This window comes from Carassius auratus, chromosome 34, assembly GCF_003368295.1.
Source record: "Carassius auratus strain Wakin chromosome 34, ASM336829v1, whole genome shotgun sequence".
NCBI lineage: Eukaryota > Metazoa > Chordata > Actinopteri > Cypriniformes > Cyprinidae > Carassius > Carassius auratus.
Window position 1 is genome coordinate 23,440,272 of NC_039276.1, and position 21,320 is coordinate 23,461,591.

At 39.3% G+C, this 21,320-nt stretch overlaps 1 protein-coding gene and 2 long non-coding RNA genes across 3 annotated transcripts in view; 1 reads left to right on the top strand and 2 right to left on the bottom strand.

Moving 5' to 3' along the window:
- Positions 1 to 286: 286 nt before the first annotated feature.
- On the bottom strand, positions 287 to 1,141 carry LOC113053780 (uncharacterized). Its single transcript, XR_003277308.1, has 3 exons — positions 954 to 1,141; positions 602 to 664; positions 287 to 339 (listed from the first exon to the last, which is right to left on the bottom strand). It is a non-coding gene; the product is annotated as an uncharacterized LOC113053780 (long non-coding RNA).
- A 7,081-nt stretch (positions 1,142 to 8,222) lies between these two features.
- LOC113053781 (uncharacterized) lies at positions 8,223 to 9,179 on the bottom strand. The gene is made up of 3 exons (XR_003277309.1): positions 8,937 to 9,179; positions 8,585 to 8,647; positions 8,223 to 8,322 (listed from the first exon to the last, which is right to left on the bottom strand). It is a non-coding gene; the product is annotated as an uncharacterized LOC113053781 (long non-coding RNA).
- A 4,215-nt stretch (positions 9,180 to 13,394) lies between these two features.
- bpifcl (BPI fold containing family C, like) overlaps positions 13,395 to 21,320 on the top strand; it is a 47,577-nt gene continuing 39,651 nt past the window's right edge. Inside the window, exons 1-4 of the mRNA XM_026218706.1 lie at positions 13,395 to 13,479; positions 14,452 to 14,558; positions 18,091 to 18,202; positions 18,321 to 18,449. Coding sequence (XP_026074491.1) covers positions 14,462 to 14,558; positions 18,091 to 18,202; positions 18,321 to 18,449 — 338 coding nt within the window. The 5' untranslated portion in view covers positions 13,395 to 13,479; positions 14,452 to 14,461. The remainder of the gene's footprint in view (positions 13,480 to 14,451; positions 14,559 to 18,090; positions 18,203 to 18,320; positions 18,450 to 21,320) is intronic.

The window sequence follows — 21,320 nt, forward strand, 5'->3', positions numbered from 1 at the left end:
GGAGCACAGCGATAGACACACGTGAGTGAGTTAGTTAGTAGCAAGTAGCCAGTAGACCCGACAAAACAGAACTGAAAGGACAAGGCTTATGTACAAAGGATAATGGGGAAACACAGGTGGATGGAATAACTAAATTAACAGGGGCATGGAACACATGAGGAAGAGAATAGACACACCTGGGAACTAATCAAAGCAAACACGGAAGACAGAAACTGGGTCACAGGGGCAAAAACACTAAATGAGTCCAGGTGTGTGACAATGGGTTTCCCGCTTGTTCTGTAGGTGTAACAGACGTGAACAAACACACTCACACGTGGGTTTCCTTGTGCTTGCCTTTATCTTTTGGAAATAAAATGGCACAAATCACTTTGGCTGAAGATAAACTACTGCAGACATTCAAGACCACAGCAGCGACACTCAAATCTGCTGGAGTACGGCAAGACTTGTATGATTCATATTAAACATATACTATAACAGTATACATGAAACTGAAACAATATCCCTGTAATTAATAATACAGTGTACTCATACAGGACAATAATTCGATAACAGGAAAACACCAATTGTTAACATTTATAACTAAATCACGGAAGCAACATACCTTTTGGAAATAAAATGGCACAAATCACTTTGGCTGAAGATAAACTACTGCAGACATTCAAGACTAGAAAAATAGAAATTACACATTCACTCAACTCATAATACAAATAATTGTCATAATGTTGAGACATAGACAATAACCACTCTAATTGAACTCGTTCACACTGGTGTGACGCATGTGGAAATTCAGTACATATTATAACAACTTCAACAATCCTGTTAAAGCATTAAATGGATTAAATATACGTTCAAATACATGTATGAAAGATATTGCAATCGAAAAGATCCACTTAAAACATATCATTATTACAATTAATCTGTTAATGAGTTAGAGCGTGAAAAATCATACATACCCACAGCAGCGACACTCAAATCTGCTGGAGTACGGCAAGAGAAGAGCGACAAAATACACTGTCTGCAGTACCATTAATAGCCACAGGAGGGGAGCCTTTGAACACCAATGAATTTAACCAAATGCTTATTTTATGAAATTCACACATCAAAACTCTTAAATTAAGTACTCTTTTTAACCCTGTTACATCCACCCCCACTGAATTACATAAAATAATTGCATGACCAGAGGAGTAACCCCAAAGGAATTTCTTTCCATTTTCAAGTCCACTGTAATAAACTTCACAATTAGAAAGGATCTCCTATCAAAGGATAGTCAAAAATACAATTATCCCTTAAGGATGAAGTGATGAGAGAGTAGCGCTAAACTCTCCCACCAGCGACTGACAGTAGAACATCTACATACATTCCACAATATCCTTCCATACTCAACTTTCTTCTATAACACTCAAACAGAAAGAATAAGATATAGAACCATATCAGGATTCGAAGGTACCCCAAGTCATCAGGTATGTGCTTTTTGAACTATTGTTTTCTATATATGGAACAGACTAACAAAACGCATCTTAAATATGTCAAGAGACATGAAACCAAATGACTTCTAAGCAGAGAAAGCCCTCAGCACCGACTTATAAACAGCCTGAACATTGCACTTTGTGTCCTGAACCATGGCCTGTGCTGACATTACATGTATTAATCTGTCAACGGGTCTAATGATGCGACCAAAACGTGACCTGACCTGAGTGACTGAGCTAGAACTTTGTGGTACATTCACAGAGTCAGCTACATGTGTGTTGGCAGGGGCCTGTGATTGCGGCTGATCAGACAGGATTATCTCAGAATCTGAATCATGCGAATCTGAACTGCCACTTGCTTTGTCATCCAAACCAGACATTATTGTATCTCTTGACAATGCAGGTATGTGACTTTCTGATGCAGCAGGAATGATCATAGTCAATGGATCTGTCAGAAATCCATTTAGAGATTGATCAGACTCATCTGGAATGCCTCTTTCAGGCAGCTCCGAAACCCAACGTATAGTTCTGCTCTTATCATCAGATTCCTGAATTGACATAGAATCATTCTCACAGGCAAAGCCAGCATCGTCACATGTGGATAATGCCTCGTCTCTCATCACCTCTGATCCATCCATCACAACTCTGCTATAGCTATCATCCTTGTGCTCTGACGCGTCTGCATCTCTTCTTAAAGACTCATTTTCCACCATACCCAATGACAGAACTGGAGACAGACTCTGACAAGAGTTAGATACATCAGAAAGGCGATCAGACAGGGGGTTCCCTACATTCACTGGTAGGAAATTCACCAACATCAACAGGTTTCGATGAACCACTTTTTCCTGATCAGTGGTCGGATTACGGATCCTGTAAGTATGAGTGTCTGATTTATGGTCTACAACGGTGTAAACTGTCGACTCCCACCTGTCTGCAACTTTCCTCTTACCCCTTTCAGTTTTGTTTGCCAGGAGCACCTGATCACCAATTTCAATGTCCAGTCCTTTTACCCTTCGATTGTACAACTCAGCATGCCTTTTCTGCTCTTTCGTTGCATGTTCTCGTGCGATCAGAAATGCCTCCCTCAGATCTTTGACCAGAGTGGTTACGAACTTATCACAACAGGTCACAGCTGAATCATTCAAGACTGAACGAAAAAGAATATCGATTGGCAAACGGGGCACACGGCCAAACATCAAATAAAAAGGGGCAAAACCCGTTGTTTCATGGGTTGTGCAATTATACAGAAATGTCAGTGTCTGTAACCGTCTTGGCCAATCCCTCTTCACATCTGGTGTTAGAGCTCGTATCATATTTCCTAGGGTTCTATTGAAGCGTTCCACGCTTCCATTACCCATTGGGTGATACGGCGTTGTGCGTGACTTGTTCACCCCAGAGACCCTTAGAAGCTCTTGGATCAATTTACTTTCAAAGCTCGGGCCCTGGTCACTATGGATTCTTTCTGGGAGGCCATAAATGCAAAAATATCTGTCCCATAGGACCCTGGCAACTTGTTTGGCAGACTGATCCCTGCACACGAAGGCTTGTGCTAGCTTCGTAAAATGATCAGTCACCACCAAGACGTCAACAGATCTGTTAGTGGAGTCTTCTGCTGACCAGAAGTCTATACAGACAAGCTCTAATGGTCTACTTGTTGAAATATTCGCCAGGGGAGCTCTACCAGAGGGATCAGTTGTTTTACTCACAGTGCAGCGGTGGCATTGCCGCACATAGTCCTTCACATTTTGATCCATATTTAGCCAAAAGAAACGCTGCCTTGCCAGGCTAAGACTCCGCGACTGACCCTGGTGACCACAATCATCATGGATTCCTCCTAACACAACACTCACTAGAGACTCTGGGACAACAAACTGATGGCGTTTAATTCTTGATAGTTGATCTCGAGACACTCTGTACAGGATGCCATTTCTGACAACTAGTTTCTCCCAGTGCTTGAGATATCGAACAACAACCATCGTTTCCTTTGCCCTTTCTCTTCTCGAAGGTCTACGTTGACGCCCAACATAATACAAAACTCTAGACAAAATCCCGTCGTTGAGTTGTTTTTCACGCAGCTCCTGTTCTGAATAGGCTGGCAAAGTTTCCTGCCCCACAGACATCATCTGGGGCAAATTATCAATAACGGACATTGCTCGTGCTCTGGCACCAATGTTCCACTCAACATGGGAATTCAATATAGCAGAGACATCTGCCTTAGGGACTGTCAGAAGGTCTTCGTTTTGTTGGATGTCAGACTGGCATGACTGACCTTGATTAAGAATGCTCCGCCCCTTATCTGAATCACAAGAATGTCTGAAAGCATCCTGCACTGAAACCGTAGACATCCCTCTGGAATCAGCCAGAAGTGCTCCATATGGCTCTTTGAGCAGCCTCTGCGTGACATCAGTTTTGATAAATGGAACCCGGCTCAGGGCATCAGCGACTGTGTTTTGGGGACCAGGTATGTACTTTATGTCAAAGTTGTAGCTAGCCAATTTAGCCACCCAACGTTGTTCACAGCAATCAAGTTTGGGTTTAGTCAGTATATGGGCCAAAGGATTATTGTCAGTCAAGACGGTGAATTCATGTCCTTTGAGCCAATGACTGAATTTATCGCATACTGACCATTTTAAGGCCAGAAACTCCAACCTATGTGCTGGATAATTTTGCTGTGACCGAGAAAGAGACTTACTGGCGAAGGCTACCGGCCTGGCTTTAGTCTCCCCCTCTGGGACCTGTGAGAGAACAGCTCCAATACCGTCCAAGGAAGCATCCGTTGCCAGTATGAAAGTGCGATTAAAATCTGGATGGGCAAGGACAACACTCTCAACCAATGATTTTTTTAGCCTCTCAACAGCCTGGTCCTGAGCTTGTGTCCAGTCACCAGGTCTCAGCTTTCTATTTTGACGAGCATGATCCAGCAGTCTCGGATTCTTCGCTCTCACCTTTTGACCCTTTAGAAGATTAAAGAGTGGCTTGGCTACAGCAGAATAGTTTGGAATAAAGTGTTGGTAGTAATTCACCATTCCCAAGAATGATCTTATTTTCTTCTGAGAAGGACATCTACCATCAAGCTCCATCAAATCCAAACTGCTTATCTTAGAGATGCTTTCAACTTTGCTTGGGTCCGTGGAAACACCTTTCTGATCAATCATATGCCCAAGGAACTTCACTGATTTCCTCATCAGATGACATTTTTTTGGAGCCAGCTTAAGATTGTTTGTGCGGAGCCTGCCAAACACCATTTCCAAGCGATCGAGAGCAGTTTTCTCATCTGGGCCGAAGACAATCAAATCATCCAGATAACAAAGGAGACTGAGATAGTTTTCATCCCCGAATATGTTCATCATCATACGCATGAAGCTGCCAGGACTGTTGCAGAGGCCTTGAGGCAACCGATTGTACTCAAAAAGGCCCATAGGCGTTGTAAAGGCGGTAAACTTGCGGTCCTCCTCATGCAGCTGCATATTATAGAATCCGGACGTCAAATCCATTGTACTAAACAGGGCGTTACCGCCAAGAGCTGCCAAACAATCCGCCTGATGTGGAAGAGGGTGCGCATCCTTCAGTGTCCTCCTGTTCAACCAGCGGAAGTCTGTACATACACGCAGGTCCCCATTCTTCTTCCAGACCAAAACGAGAGGAGACGCGTACTCACTGGTAGATCGCCTAATAATCTCCTTCTCCTCCATTTCAGTCAGCACCTGACGTAGTTTTTGATATTGACCGGGAGCTACCCGTCTGAAAGGAAGCCTGAATGGTCTGGTGTCCGAGAGGTGTATTCTGTGGACAAAACCCTTTGCTTCCCCACAATCAAGATGGCCACGTGAAAAGATGTCTTCATAACATAGAATCAGGTTCAGCAACCGTTGCTTGCATGCATCTGAGATATCACAGGAGTCAATGTTAAGACTGTCCAGCCCAACTGACTTCAGTCGCTCACCCACAGACGACAGTTCGGACACATCATCAGACAACCTTGTGGGGCAGTTTACCAAGAAAGGGTCAACAGTATTGGCGTCATCAAGATCTTCAAGGGCAATGCACGGATAAAGATCTGCAATTTTAGCATTCCGTCTCAAGAACACTGGACTGCCTGAAGTGTTGATAAGCTTCAAGGGGACCCATCCATCTCCCCACAGAGATATGATTAGTCTAGCCACCATAACACCTCTGGGAGCAGAGTGAGAAGACGTAGGCTCAGTCATGACTGCACTTCCTGGGGACACAACAGCAGATTTGGGCAGCTTCCCCCATACTAGGTACTCACGGCCCGGCTCAAGATAGACAGCAGAGTTACATCTTACTGTTCCTATCTTCCCAGGTATCTCCTCCCCTCTCCACCGGTTCAATCCAGCAAGCATTGACAGGAAGCTTTCACATTCAGGGTCTGCTGAAGTCGGTCTAGACACAGCCTGCCAAAATCCATCACACAATTTGAAGTATCTGAGAATGTGTTTAATAACATTAGTTCCAAGTATCAGCTCATCATGTTGTCCAGGAACTACTAAAGTGGGCACTAACATCTTTATTCCATAAACTTCCATGGTAAGATTGAAAGATGATTTAGGTATTACGCGCAGCCCTCCACATCCTACAAGGGTGACATCAGTTTTAAACTCACCACATTCATCCACTGCACCAGCTGATCTCAGTCTCATCTCAGCAGACTCGTTTAAAGTGCAGGCCATCGAACCACTGTCCAACATTGCACTCAATGTCACCGTCCCTCCAATCTTCACTGGCGTATAAAAGAGGCTGTCACGTCCACCTACAACATGCGTGTTCTGATAAATGACCTCTGAATGATTACAACTTCCTTTGACTAACAGGTATGCATTCTCAATTTGACAATTATCAATGGCTTGGGAGTTACTATGATGACCCGCATTGCCTCCCTCCGAATACGGGTCTGCTAGTTTCCCTCATGCTGTGCCTGGTCAAGGGAATGTTTAGGGCATTCCCTCTTTGTGTGCCCAGGGGAGAAGCATGCAAAACACAGTTTTTCTGTCATGCAGTGTGCCACTGTGGTATGTTTGTTGTCATTACAGACTCTACAGGCACTTCTGGCAAAACTGCGCTGCTGTCTAGAGCCACGTCTAGGACTAGAAATATCACGAAATTGCACCCTGCCCATAAGCTGCTCCATCATCTCCATCATACGAGTGAGCAACTGACTCTCAGCCTGTTGTGTGTGTTGAGATAACTCTAGGGTAGAAGTTGAGCAGGAGGAGGGCTGATGCTGTGCCTGACTTGGCACTGACACAGGCTCTGGCTGGCGGCGTACCTGCTCATTAGTCACAGAACAGAATGATTGGATAGGGACAGCAGCCGACTCTGTTTTATGGCAATCGTACATACCATAATCACTGCCGAACACTGTAGTTGTGTGACTCTGTAAACTCATGCTAGTATTTCCTCGGCTCCTGAATTCCCTCTGGTAATCATCAATCCTGCTCTGGATTTCTTTCGCACTCCATTCTTGAATCGGCTTGCATCTGAATATGCTCATTAAACTGGGGTCAGGACAGAATTTAACAAACATCCGTGTTACCTCCTCTCTTATGTTGTCAAAACGTTTGCCTTGTCTCCGCAGTCCCTCATCGGCTAGATCAGCTGCTTTATTAATTCGAATCCAGTAGTCCACAGGATTCTCTTTGGCTCTGGGGAGAGTGGCATAAAAATCTGCGAGTGGCAGGCAAGAGGGAGCTTCACTAAAGTACTGCATAAGAATATCATAAATTATCTCAGGGTTCCGCCTGATGTTGAGCATACTATCACTACGCAGGCTGACCTTGACAACATCCTTTGCCTTTCCAGTCAGTCTACTCATTATTTCTTCGGCTTGGTCCTGAACAGGGCACATTTGCTTTTTTAAGCATGCTTTTGTCCTGTCTATCCACTCCTCAACACCATACTTATCAGTGCCATCACCTCGGAATATGTCATGCTCTGACTTCATGTGCACTGATACTTGTGGTGACATCACTTGTGTATGTGTGCACTGTTCTGTGCGCACTGGTGTCTGAGCGCAACTGAATGAATTGGTTTGGCAATCAGCATTTGTATTAACTAAACCAGAAGACACTAATTTTGCAACTATTGACTCGCCAATATGCGTACCTAGCTGGCCTACCATGTCTGTGAGGTGGTCGAAAGCAACTCTATCAACGCCAGGTGTTGAAGTGTACGGACCCTCACCAGGAACCCGCCCAACAGGGGTACCACCCAGGGTCTGACTTAACCCAATACCCCTACCGTTGTCACCATGTAATTGTGGTCGTCCAACCCCCTGGCTCATGTCTTCACTAAAAATCCCACCATCAGAGCTGCCAACTAACCATGTACCCCTTCCTCTGGGGAAACCCATGTTACCATAACATGGTGCATCCAGGTCTCCATCATACTCGTGTTTTTCAGCCATAATGATATAAAAAAAAATTACATGAAAAAGGATAAAAAATAAAGCAAAATAAAAAAAAACAAAACAAAATATATGTAACTGTCTCGGTAATGAGAAAGCTCACTATTTTAAATTGTTCTGAACTCGACGACAGTCAAAGCAGTACTATGTCAAATGTGTCCATGCGTTGTGTATTTGAAAAACGAATGCACAGTCCCAATAACTGAGTGTGTGTATGTACTGTCCTCATCCAAAACATCTAAGACTTGACCCACTGACGAACTTGACCTGCACAGAGCGATGAAGATCTGGTCCACCGCTGGGCTTGACCGGCACACAGCAATCACGGTCGATCTGCGTCGAGCTGATCAAAGGATCCAAGGAGTCACGGCACCAGTGTAACAGACGTGAACAAACACACTCACACGTGGGTTTCCTTGTGCTTGCCTTTATCTTTTGGAAATAAAATGGCACAAATCACTTTGGCTGAAGATAAACTACTGCAGACATTCAAGACCACAGCAGCGACACTCAAATCTGCTGGAGTACGGCAAGACTTGTATGATTCATATTAAACATATACTATAACAGTATACATGAAACTGAAACAATATCCCTGTAATTAATAATACAGTGTACTCATACAGGACAATAATTCGATAACAGGAAAACACCAATTGTTAACATTTATAACTAAATCACGGAAGCAACATACCTTTTGGAAATAAAATGGCACAAATCACTTTGGCTGAAGATAAACTACTGCAGACATTCAAGACTAGAAAAATAGAAATTACACATTCACTCAACTCATAATACAAATAATTGTCATAATGTTGAGACATAGACAATAACCACTCTAATTGAACTCGTTCACACTGGTGTGACGCATGTGGAAATTCAGTACATATTATAACAACTTCAACAATCCTGTTAAAGCATTAAATGGATTAAATATACGTTCAAATACATGTATGAAAGATATTGCAATCGAAAAGATCCACTTAAAACATATCATTATTACAATTAATCTGTTAATGAGTTAGAGCGTGAAAAATCATACATACCCACAGCAGCGACACTCAAATCTGCTGGAGTACGGCAAGAGAAGAGCGACAAAATACACTGTCTGCAGTACCATTAATAGCCACAGGAGGGGAGCCTTTGAACACCAATGAATTTAACCAAATGCTTATTTTATGAAATTCACACATCAAAACTCTTAAATTAAGTACTCTTTTTAACCCTGTTACATCGGCATTTGTGAATGTTGCTGTTATTATAGCGGGGACCCAACACATATCACGGAGAGCTGCTATCAGTTGTTTTTGGTTCACCTTCAGCAGATAGAGGGTTTGGGCCCTGGTGTTGTGACAGCGGTCGGAGAGCTCTCACAGGAACAGGGCCCACAGGCTTTGGTGGTTGGGGGGCCCGCCGTTTTTTTGTTGATATCTGCGGGCTAGCAGCGAATGAGTGGGAGAGTTTAGTCCCAACATACACCAATTCCTCCATTTTCTGTGAGAAGCACAGAAGTGGAGATGCTGGAGAGAGTGATAATGTGTCTGGTGAGATGGGCTGTGTCTCTGGTGTTTCCGGTGGCATTGATGTGTTGTCCTGGCTTCCCTGGCTGTTTTCCAGAAAGTCATCCCTGGGTGGTGAATCTTGTAGCTGTTTTGATACATCACAGTCAGTCAGTGAGGAGCTCTGTGGGCAGGGCTCAGCCAGCATAGTGTCTATCAGCAGTGATTGTTTTGGCTGCATGGTGTTATCAGTATCCTTGTGGGATATGTCAACCACATGATGACTTGGACCCGGTGTGTGTGTGCTGAATGGATTGACACACTCTGCTGAAGGATGAAGGAGGTAGATATTGTCCTTAAACACTCTAGCACCAAGTTTGTTTGGGTGGAGGCCATCTGGTTTAAACAATTGTCTATGACCCCAGAAAAGATTGAAGTTGTCGATGAAATTTACTCCTTTTATATTACAAGATCTTTGTAGCCATGTGTTCAGCCCAAGCAACCGTGAAAACATATTGTTCCCCTTGCTGGGAGTGGTCCACTGATGAACGAAAGAACATTAAATCTTTGAAGTGTTTCAAAGAGTTCAATGAAGTCCTTCTTAAGGAGTTCTGACTGCTCTTTCCGAATATCATTCTTTCACACATGGATGATGATTTTATTTGCAGTCTTGTGCTTCATCAGAATGTTCTGAAGTTCCTTGCTCACATCAGAGACCATTGCTTGAGGAAGGCAGCATGTTGTTGTAGTCCTGCTGCGGATGTTTCTGATAACAGAAATAACACAATATTAACTTCTTAATGAACTGTTGTATAAGTATCACATTTGCACTACTAGTGTGTTATTGCACGTTGCCTACTTCTCAAAAGGGCGTTTTGCCCCACATCTTGAATTTTAGTCAAATTTTCTAGGCTCCATCACGCAGTAAGTTGTTGCCCTGTCTAATATTATTCATCAATCGACTGTATGAAATGGCAGATGTTCCACGTAGGTGTTTTTTTTTTTTCTCCATAATTAATCAATCTAATTAACGTGTTAAATTACCAGCCCTAATCTTGTTTCCTTCTGGAGCGTCAGTGAATGTTTGAACCTTTTTTAATAGTTCTGTTTGAGTGCCTCAGTTGTACTCAGTGTGAAAAGATGTATCTCAAAATCATACAATCACTGCTGGAAAGGGTTCAAATATGCGAAAGAAGCTGGAAAACTGATGAATCAGATTTTTCTGAAGCACAGTTCTCAGTTTAACTGTTCAGAACAAACAAGGGACAAACCAGAAAGACAGCCGTGGATCATTCAGGTAACCACACACAGCATTAAGAACCATGTTCAATCAAGAATTGGGTTATTTTAATAATTTCAGCAATTTATTTTTGTTTGGTTTTGTCTTGTGGACTAAATGTAAACATATTTTATGTACAATATCTTAACCAGGACAGAACTAAATAAAAAAATAACATGCATTTAGTATTATCTCTCTTATTTTGTTAAAATGATCGACATTTTCCCAGATTCAGGTGCATCTCAATAAATTAGAATGTTGTGGAAAAGTGTATTTATTTCAGTAATTCAACTCAAATTGTGAAACTCGTGTATTAAATGAATGCAATGCACACAGACTGAATTAGTTTAAGTCTTTGGTTCTTTTAATTGTGATGATTTTGGCTCACATTTAACAAAAACCCACCAATTCACATCTCAACAAATTAGAATACTTTATAAAAACCAATAATAATAGTAAAAAATAATAAATAAATAAATAAATATAAAGAATCTTTAAAACAAGTGTATATATATATATATATATATTGTTTAACAAAACCAGTGTGGAAACCAATTGTTCACAAACTGGATAGATCTGAGGTGCAGGGCTCGCAAAATCGCTAGTCCGACATTCCGGGGCTATTGTGTTTTCCAGTCAGGGTCAAAAATCTGCCCAACGGCTATCTTGAATAGTGATGTAAAATGTATAACTTGATTCGCTTGTATGGGTAAAACGGATTGTATTAAAGCTTGCTGATTCAAGCGTTTTAAACCATACGTGCACATTCGGCGCTTGCGTACACTCATTCAAAGCACGCACTGAGAGCAGCATTTCAGACAATGCGCGTAGACAGAACTGATTTATCTTTCGCGTATCCTTGCTTCTGAATGAACTCACACACACACAAAATGCTCTCAAAATAATTGTCTCTGCACGTATTCTCGTAAACACAGTCGGTTATGTCTTAAGTGAACACATACAGTGCAGAAAAGAAATCTCCTGTGCATTATTATATTGGATCTGTGCACTCTTTCTTAAAGGGGCAGCAGCCTTTAAATACCTTCTGTTCCATTAGTGGCACCTGCTGTCAGAGAGTGACATTTGTGTCATTCACAAACGTGAAATCGGAACATTCTGTTTTTACTTCAATTTATTAAATTAAAAAATCCAAATAACATGTATTTTGCATCTTTTTTTGGGATAGTAATTCAAATGGATTCCTCTGATTTAAAACAGAGCACAGACAATTTTTTTGTTTGTTTAAATTTGTATATATATTTTTTAGTTTTTTTTAGATTTGTTTTAAAATTTCAAGTTAGTTTTATTATGTAACATTTCAATTTCACAAATAAATATTCAGCATTTTGTCTTTTGTCTAATAATAAAATGACACATTTTCATTTATAATTTATCTTAAATCTCATTTTGTAATATATATATATATATATATATATATATATATATATATATATATATTGTAAGAATTGTATATGTAAATTGTAAGAAAATTGCTCTTTTAAATTATAACTGATTTCAATTATACAGTGCTGCTGAAGGAAATAATATAGTGCCATTCATTTGAATTATTCAGCCTCTTTATTTGAAATACAAAAAGGAATGTAGCGAAATTTAGTATGTTTCTGAGTGGGCAAGGCAATAGCTACTTGTAATTGAATCATTTATTGTATGTTCAAGCAGGTAAACTCATGCAAGAGCTCAATGCTCCGCAAATGAAAAAAAAAGACATGCAAATTGAAAAGTCACATGCAAATTAAGAAAATATCTTCATCAGTTTGACACACACATGATGAAAATACACACACAAGATGACATAACATAATATAACATAATACACACAGATCAATATTATTATTTTTTTATTTAATTTTTTAACATCCTGGCCTGTATTTCCCAAAAGAATCAGAAGCCAAAATCCCAGTTTCCACCGCAGGAACTTGCCTTAGAATTTATGTAAGCTGGTTTACTAACCTTAGCAACTTCCCTTACAAACATTAACTATGGCTTTACTATTAAAATAAATTAATAAATAAATACTAATTTCGCTACACTAACCACACTATTAAGAATAAAGGTGCTTCACTATGCCATAGCAGAACATAGCAGAAGAAGCTATTCTTCTTTTCCACTTAAAGTTTGGTCCATTCATTAAACAAATATATTGTATAATTTGGACAACTGTGCCAGTTGTTTTGGCTACTTTGATTATGTGTTGGGTGTGTCTGGATTCGTTTTGAAGCTTGGAATGCAGCAGGAAACAGCATGGAATCCCATTCTTTATATTCAAATTTAATTTCTATTGATTGGAAGATGTAAATGACATAACATTTTTTGTTGTTCATAGAAATTCTGTGGAAAAGTGATGTTCTTAAAAATAAATTTTTTAAATAAAATAACATGGACTTTCAGCCCATAGTTTCCTTAAAATATACTTGATGATGATGATGATGATGAATGAACCACGCGCTTCCAAGCAGAGGAGCAGAGTTGAAAAATCACAATGTTCTTCTGCATGCAGTTTTTATTTTTCAGCCATTAGAGGGCCAAAGTACATAGTGTAGCATAAGATTAAAGTTTTTATTTATTAATAAATTAAATGAAAGTTCTGTATTAAGTTATTTAAGTTAAGTTTATTGTTATTATAGATTGACAGCCCTAGTACTTATCCTTTATTATTTAAAAAGACCCAAAGCAGGAACTAAACACCCTTCCCCCTTGAGAAAGGAGATCGTTTAAAGCAGCTTTTGAGGAAACACTGACACAGAAACACTTTCCCTGAAACACACACCTGGCTCTTCGGTACACTGTGAGGTATGTTCTTACAATTTGTGTATATTTTAGCATTACTTACTAGATAAGTCATTTATTTATTTATGACTTGGAATCTTGTTATAAATATTAAGTCATAAATATAAGTAAATGAAAGATAAATGTGTTGAAGCTCAAAGGGTAGATTGAATGCCAAGGTCTTGCATTTGATTGTCAAGACTTATACATGCTGATCAATATATAACTTAAAACTTCAAATAATAGCGGATTTTCAATTAATAAATATAAATGGGCTGATTTTATATAAAATTGCTGCTTTCTTCTCTGCTGTGCCACTCAAAAGGCAAACATTTGTAAAATACTTTGATGATTGTAACATTCCGAAGAATTCAGGTTTTTTAATACACAACACAAACTGAAGAACCTTCATCAGCTCACCATACAACATACTATACACATTTTTAGAAAGAGAATAAATTAAACCCCTGCCATGTAAATGTATTAACAAATGGATACTGTTCATTCCCACTGTTCATTACCTTGTTAAAATAGATGAGCAGTGTTAAAACTATATTTGTGTAGCTTTAGGGAAAAAAAAATAAAAAGGCAAGGCAACTTACGATAAGACAAACTAAAACATGACTCTGGTCATAAACAAATTGCTAATTATATATATTCGTCTAAGCATGGTCCTCAGATAAGCAGATGTGTTCTGGTCTTAGTCTCACTTCTCTATAATTTAAGGAAGTGATTTTTATGCAGCTGAACAGAGGGACTATGACTGACATTAGACACATTTGCATCCGCATTTGATGTGAACTTCTGGTAAAACAATATTAAGGTCATAGGTTGCATCTAAAGGGAGCACACATAATATATTGTTGAAAGCAGTGTCAGTTCACATCATCTGAATGAATGAATGGAAAAGAGGTGTTAAGATGCAGACTATACATACCAGGTAAAGCTGCAAGACACATAAATCTCATATGTAAAATATTTTGTTTTACACAACAGGAGTTGAGGGATGCAGCTGGTAATTTTCTTCCTGATGATACTGACTAACACATATGCAGATTATCCTGCATTAAAAGCTGTTCTGTCAGAAAAGGGTCTCAGAGATGGTAAGTTTTTCACAAACACATGAAAGCCACTGCACTGATTACATCTATACTTCATATTTACACTAAACCAGCATTGTTGACAAAGCTCACTCCAGACTCCACTCACCATTGTCTGGTTGAGGTGGACAAAAGTAAACTGAGTAATGCCCCCATTCACACTGCCAGTGACATGCAATGATAGCAAAAAGATCCAATTCATTTTCTGTGTAAAAAAAAAAAAAAAAAAAAAAAAAATCACATTAACCCTGAACTCTAGATTGATTAACCCAAACCTGGCTTACTTGTGGTATACTGGTTTTAAAATACATGTCCGGGAGTAAGTTTAAACAACTCTGAGTATTTTCACGGTTAAAGCACAACTCATTCCCATTGAGTGATGAATCGACCAGTCATTATTATTTACTGCATATCTTCACCTAATAATAGTGCTTTATAATTTATAATAGCATTTATAATTAACATTTCATACAACTATATATATATATATATATATATATATATATATATATATATATATATATATATATATATATATATATAAAGACAAAATTGTTACGTTTGCTGTGGAGTCAAGAAATCTGTAAATATGATTAAAAGATAAACTTGAGACAAAATTACAGAATGTCACATTTTATTATTGGGTGATTCAACACAAAGATGTTTTCCAGCTAAGAAGATCAGCACTTTAAGAGTTTCATCTCCCTATCTGATGTTGCCTTACATGTCTTTCTAAACGTTCAGCTGTGTCCTGTTGCATTAATTCATCAGATATTAAAAGCAGGGAAAGTGTTTTATCTGTTACATTCATTGCTTCTGCATTTGTGCACCCATGGGTGTGCTGGTCTAAAAAAGAGGTTTGTTCAGGTGCATTGCTGGCACATTACTATTTTAAGGAGCTGAAAATAGACCAACTCAAACCTGGTCTAAAGTCTAAAGTCAATGGCGCAATATAGTTTTGTTAATTAGAGAGTACGTTGGTAGAAAATGCGCCTCTGGGCGGGTCCACAGTGCGCGTTGACTTTGCTTATTGCACACAGGGGATGTGCGTCACACATACATGCCAAATATTAAAAACAAAAGGATTACATTGTAAAATAATATTATTGTATAGGTTACAGAAATATAAAAATGTAATGATGGATAGACATTACGGGTATTAGAATTAGGCTAACTATTTGCAATTCAACCTATTACTACTTATAATGATGAATGAAATTCTACTTTATCCCATGCCTTTTTCACCTCGGGAATCTTTGGTGGATTCCTGCTTGTCCCGTAAATGATCTGCTCGCGTGCTTTAACATCGTGCATGAGCAGATTTCTTCATTTCAGCTTTTCCGCCAACAAATTCTGCCATGTAAATAGCAATCCCCATGGCACGAGCGCATCTCGCACAAAAGGTAATGGGAGATGACACTCTGATTGGTTTATTGAACGTTTCGCCCATTACTTTTTAATAGAAAAGGGACAACCCATTCAAAACTGCGCCCTGGCGCACGGACCGTTTTTCCGTCTTTAAAATAGCAAAAGTGGATTTGGACATGCCCTGAGTGCACCTGCGCCGTGTGCTTTAAACTTTGTGTTTAGATCGTTAAAATAGAGCCCTACATCTCGCATTTGATGTAGACACACACCAACCAGAGTTAAGACGAGGAAGCCGACTCTGAAAGAAAAGCAAGCAATTTGGATGCTAAAAGAAAAGAGTAAGTCAATTAGAACTATAGGAAAAACAAAGGGCATGGAGAAATCAAGAGTTTGGAAACTACCGGCAACATCAGCAACCAATGATGACCTGATCAGCTGAGAAAAACAACAGACAGACAAAATCATAAAAGCTGTGAAATGTCTGTAAAATCACCAACAACCTCCAGAAAGCTGGGGTGATGTTCTGTCAATCTACAGTCCGCAGGAGAATGAGACACAGAATTACAGAAGCTACACAACAAGACACAAAACTCTGATCAGCACCAAACATAGAAAGGCAAGATTCTTCACAAATGTGAGCCAGTAGAGTTTTGGAACTGAGCTGATGGACCAATGAGACAAAAATGAACCTTTATCAAGTGATTGGAAAGCAAAAGTGTGGAGAATAAAGGGAACTACAAATGATCCTAAGCATACTAGCTCATCTGTAAAGCTTGGTGGAGGTGGTGTCATGGCATGGGCATGCATGGCTGTCTCTAGAACAGGACCTCTTCATTTTAGCTGTCCCAATTCTTATGCTCACATCAAATAGTGGGATTAACTCCCATTAACTCTCACTCCACAGAAGAGAAAGCAATTTTGTCTTTACTGTTCTAATACTTATGGAGGGCACTGTATATATATATATATATATATATATATATATATATATATATATATATATATATATAGAAATCGTATAATATTATAAAGTCTCACATGTGCTGAATTAAACTAACCCTGGAACATAACCTACTCAGGAGTAGGTTATGTTCATGGAATAATTTGCTATTTATGTAACCTAAGAGTTACCTCCGTTTATGGAACTTAATGCTGAAAGCTGAGCAATAAAAAGTCCATTGCATTTTGTATTATTGAGACACTGTTTTCCAAATGAATGTTGTTCAGTGCTTTGACACAATGTATTTTGTTTAAAGCACTATATAAAGGTGATTGATTGATTGATTGATAGTGGTTAAAATAAAACTATATATCTATATATACTCTAACTCTATTGTGTGGATTGTCTCCTGCATTTACATTTACAGTTAAGTGTGGAGATTAATGTTATGATTTACTGTTATTAGATTGTGACTTGTTTGTTAGTCACTTTACTGAATGATACGTTGTTTATCTGGAAGCTGTAGGGAGGATGGGACATTTTTTATTTAACTGTTATCTCCCATTTGGGGGCTAGGAAGGAAGTTGGGGTACAGTTGTTATTTAAATGTTTTTTTTTATTTAAAAATAACTTCACTCCACAGACCACAATGCAACATGATTGTGATGTCATCACAGATCGCATTTAATTTATCTCCACTCCAAACAACTCTATAATATATAAATCATTTTGTTTTAAACATTTATAACAGCCAAACCTACATATAGAATGCTCCACCAAACAAATTTGGAAAAATATAAACAATAAACAAACTCTATAGTGGATCCTAAGTGATCAAGGGCTTATGTTCTGATTCAGCCCATTCCAAGGGTTCAGGAAGTCAGCACTCATACAATGTAATCAATGAGATACATCCGAGTAAACGGACGAAGGGGAGTTTGGGAGTGAAGGTCATAAAAAAAACGAACTGGAATGCAAGATTCTGACCAAACTGTTGAAACTCTATGAAGGTGGCATGATAGCCTGACATCCTGTAATGGGATGTTTGCTCACAGTCCAGCACCATGAGGCTCAACTGGCATTTTCCAGAAAATGTCAGAATTGGCAGAATCAACACTGGAACACTGTTTTCTTATTGCGAGTGATGAATTACCTTGAATGAATAAACGTGTGAATATTTTATGTGATGTCAAAAATGTGGTGATATCTATGTTTTTATGTGTTCAGTGTCTCAAATGATGGCTGTTTGGATACAAAACAAACTGAAGACTATTGAAATCCCAGAGATCCGGGGTGGGGTGGACATTGGGATCGGCACTGTACATTATGTCATCTCAAAGTCAGTACACAGTACACTGACAAACCATTAAACCAACTGAACAAATGCATCACACGTTGAACAGTTGTTTAAGCATACAGAGGAAACGTTGTGAATCTGTTTTTGTTTTTGTCCCTAGCATGCAGGTTGTGCAGTGCAGAATGTCAGGCCCATCAATGGAGTTTGAACAGGGAACAGGTGTATCTGTGGAGGTCAATCAACTCTCATTAGCCGTCACAGGAAGCTGGTCAACACGGTTTGGCATCATGTAAGTAAAGAGTGAAACAATTTGCAATCATGAGGGATGTAACGATTTTAATTTCACAATCGATTCAAATCACAATTTTCACATCTGCTAAATAACAAAATTTGTATATAATGTAAATGTAAATTACAAAACTAAATTAAAATGTTAAAACAAGCCCCAAATCAAACCATCTCAACTTTTCTAAAGACAGTAGGTTCTCCTCAGACATTCATTCATATAAACTCCTACCCCAAATTGATAGCTTTCAGTCACGTGACCGGCTTGAAGACCCGGAGGGCAAAACATTCATAGAACTGCTGCACAAAACTAGAAATTTTCCATCTGTTTCACAGCTGCAAATATTTAGATTACCTCTCAAAAGAATAAAACAAAGTTATGTGAACAAAATGCAAGTGTTGGTCTTTTGCAATCCATATTAAGCACTCAATATTGTAATCATTAAACAGTTTGACAAACGTTGTAAAAGTACTTAAAATGCCTTAATATATTTAAAACAGTAATATTAAAAGATCAGATTCAGTAATCACCATATTAATGATGCATAGTTTACATAAGCAAGCAGATGATGCCGGAATATAAATGCAATCCGCTTAATGGTTCAGTGTTTTCCTTATAATGGTTTTCTATGGGAAAAAAAATGTATGTGAAACTTTGTACATTGTGTTTATATTCTGGGTTCATATGCTTGCCTGTACAAAATATACATAATAAGGTGTATACTGAATTTCACCTTTTAATATCTGCAGTTTATTACATTACTATTTAATGTAAACTGCGTAGAAATAACTGGCGGTCAGTGGAGCAGAACATCATTTTGCCCGCCAGGTGGGCAATCCTATGAGTGTGTGATGTCAATTGAACGTCACATATATTTCAATCGATTTTCAACCGACTCGCAGTTAATTTTTCAGTTTCACTGTTCAGGTGATCTTGAAAGCATATAACATGTTCTATCAGTAGTGGGTAGTAACAAAGTATTTTTGTTTAGAATTTTTAGTTTGTTACTGCAATTTCTTTTTAAGTATCTGTACATTAAAATTATATTTATTTTGAGAACATTCCAAAATACTTTTTACTCACAAATATTTCTTTAAAACATAATTCCTTGTCATTTTGAACAAGCCAAATCATTGCCAATTTTGAGATGTGATATCTTTAAGCTTGAAGCGAGGAACAGTTCTATGGTTAGAAACACTTTGTTGATGAACAGAGAATTGTCAAACTACTTCAAACTGATAGAAAGGATATAGTAACTTAGATAACTTTTTACAATTGTGGTGAACAGAATAGCATATCAGAATTCCAGAGGTGTAAAATACTTAAGGAATTTTACCTGATTATTGTACTTAAGTATTATTTGGGGGGATATGTACTTTACTCAACTACAATGACTACTTGCAACTTTTACTTGATTACATTTCTTAAGAAAAAAAACAGTACTTTTTACTTTAACTAATGATCATAATTTTCATGGATCAAACACACACATTTCTACTTAAATTATGACTTTCATCAGGTAAATGTCTGGCTTCAAAAGTTCACCATCAAATCTGAGGAAGCATATTGAGGGAGCAAAGTTGCGTTTTCCCGGCCAAAAAAGTTTATTCATTATTTGTTCTGTTTTGATAGAGCCATTAGCTATGTAATATATTAGCTCAATGCACAAAATTGCGTGCAAATAAAATCAGTGATGAGAATTTAAATACAATTCATATTTTTAAATTTTACAAATCTCCAAAAGAAAAGTGTTTAAATAAACATTATATGATAAATTAATTGTAATTCATGTTTAGTGATGTTCTTATACCAGGTGGTGGTTAAGTTGTATTTACAATGTCATAATATGAATCATCAAGTAGGAATTAGGACTGTCAGTGAATATTTTTGGTTAATCTTAATAATAACATGCTTTTATCATTAATTAATCTAATTAGTCACAAACAATTTGTAATGATACAAACTTCCTATACATCGGGAAGAAGGAGGCGGGAACCGGCGCACAATCAAAACTCATTTTAATATCCAAAATAAATACAAAACGGCGCACCAGCCCCTCGCGGACGACTGGTGCGCGCAAATAAAAAGCAACCACATAAAATAACGTCCCAGGCCTGGTCCTCTCTCGTCCTTCACGGTCGTCGCTCCAGTTTTATATCCTTCCATCTCCTACGTGGGACTCGATACTAGCGGTGGGGCTCAGGTGTAGCTCATCTCCAATCACTACACCTGGCCTCACTCCTCGTTCCCACGCCTCTCGGACCCGCCCCACTCGCCACATACCCCCATCGCCCCTCGCAGGCCGGGGGGTACTCCCGAGACTGCGCTCCGTCACGGAGGCGTCACGGAGGCGGCAGGCTCCGGCCCCCTGGCGAACGGCGCCGACTCCTCCGCTCCCTCACGGACGGCAGCCGCCCCTCCTTGTCGTGGGCGGTCGGCAGCGAGCTCGCCCGTCCCCGGCAACTCGCTCCAGCCCACCGCCTCGAGCGTCCCTGGCGGCACATACCTCGCCTGCTCGAGGGCACCGCGGATTCACCACAGCGGCGAGGGATCTTCAGCAGCGCGTCCCTCCTTCTCCTGGGCTTCGGCACCACTGTAATGATATGAACTTCTTACTCATCGGGAAGAAGGAGGCGGGAACCGGCGCACAATCAAAACATAATTTTAATAATTCAAAAGATAAACAAAACAGCGCGTCAGCCCCTCACGGCGACTGACGCGCACAAATAAAAAGCAAACACATAAGATAATATCCCAGGCCTGGTCCTCTCTCGTCCTTCACGGTCGTCACTCCAGTTTTATATCCTTCCATCTCCTACGTGGGACTCGATACGGGCGGTGGGGCGCAGGTGTAGCTCATCTCCAATCACTACA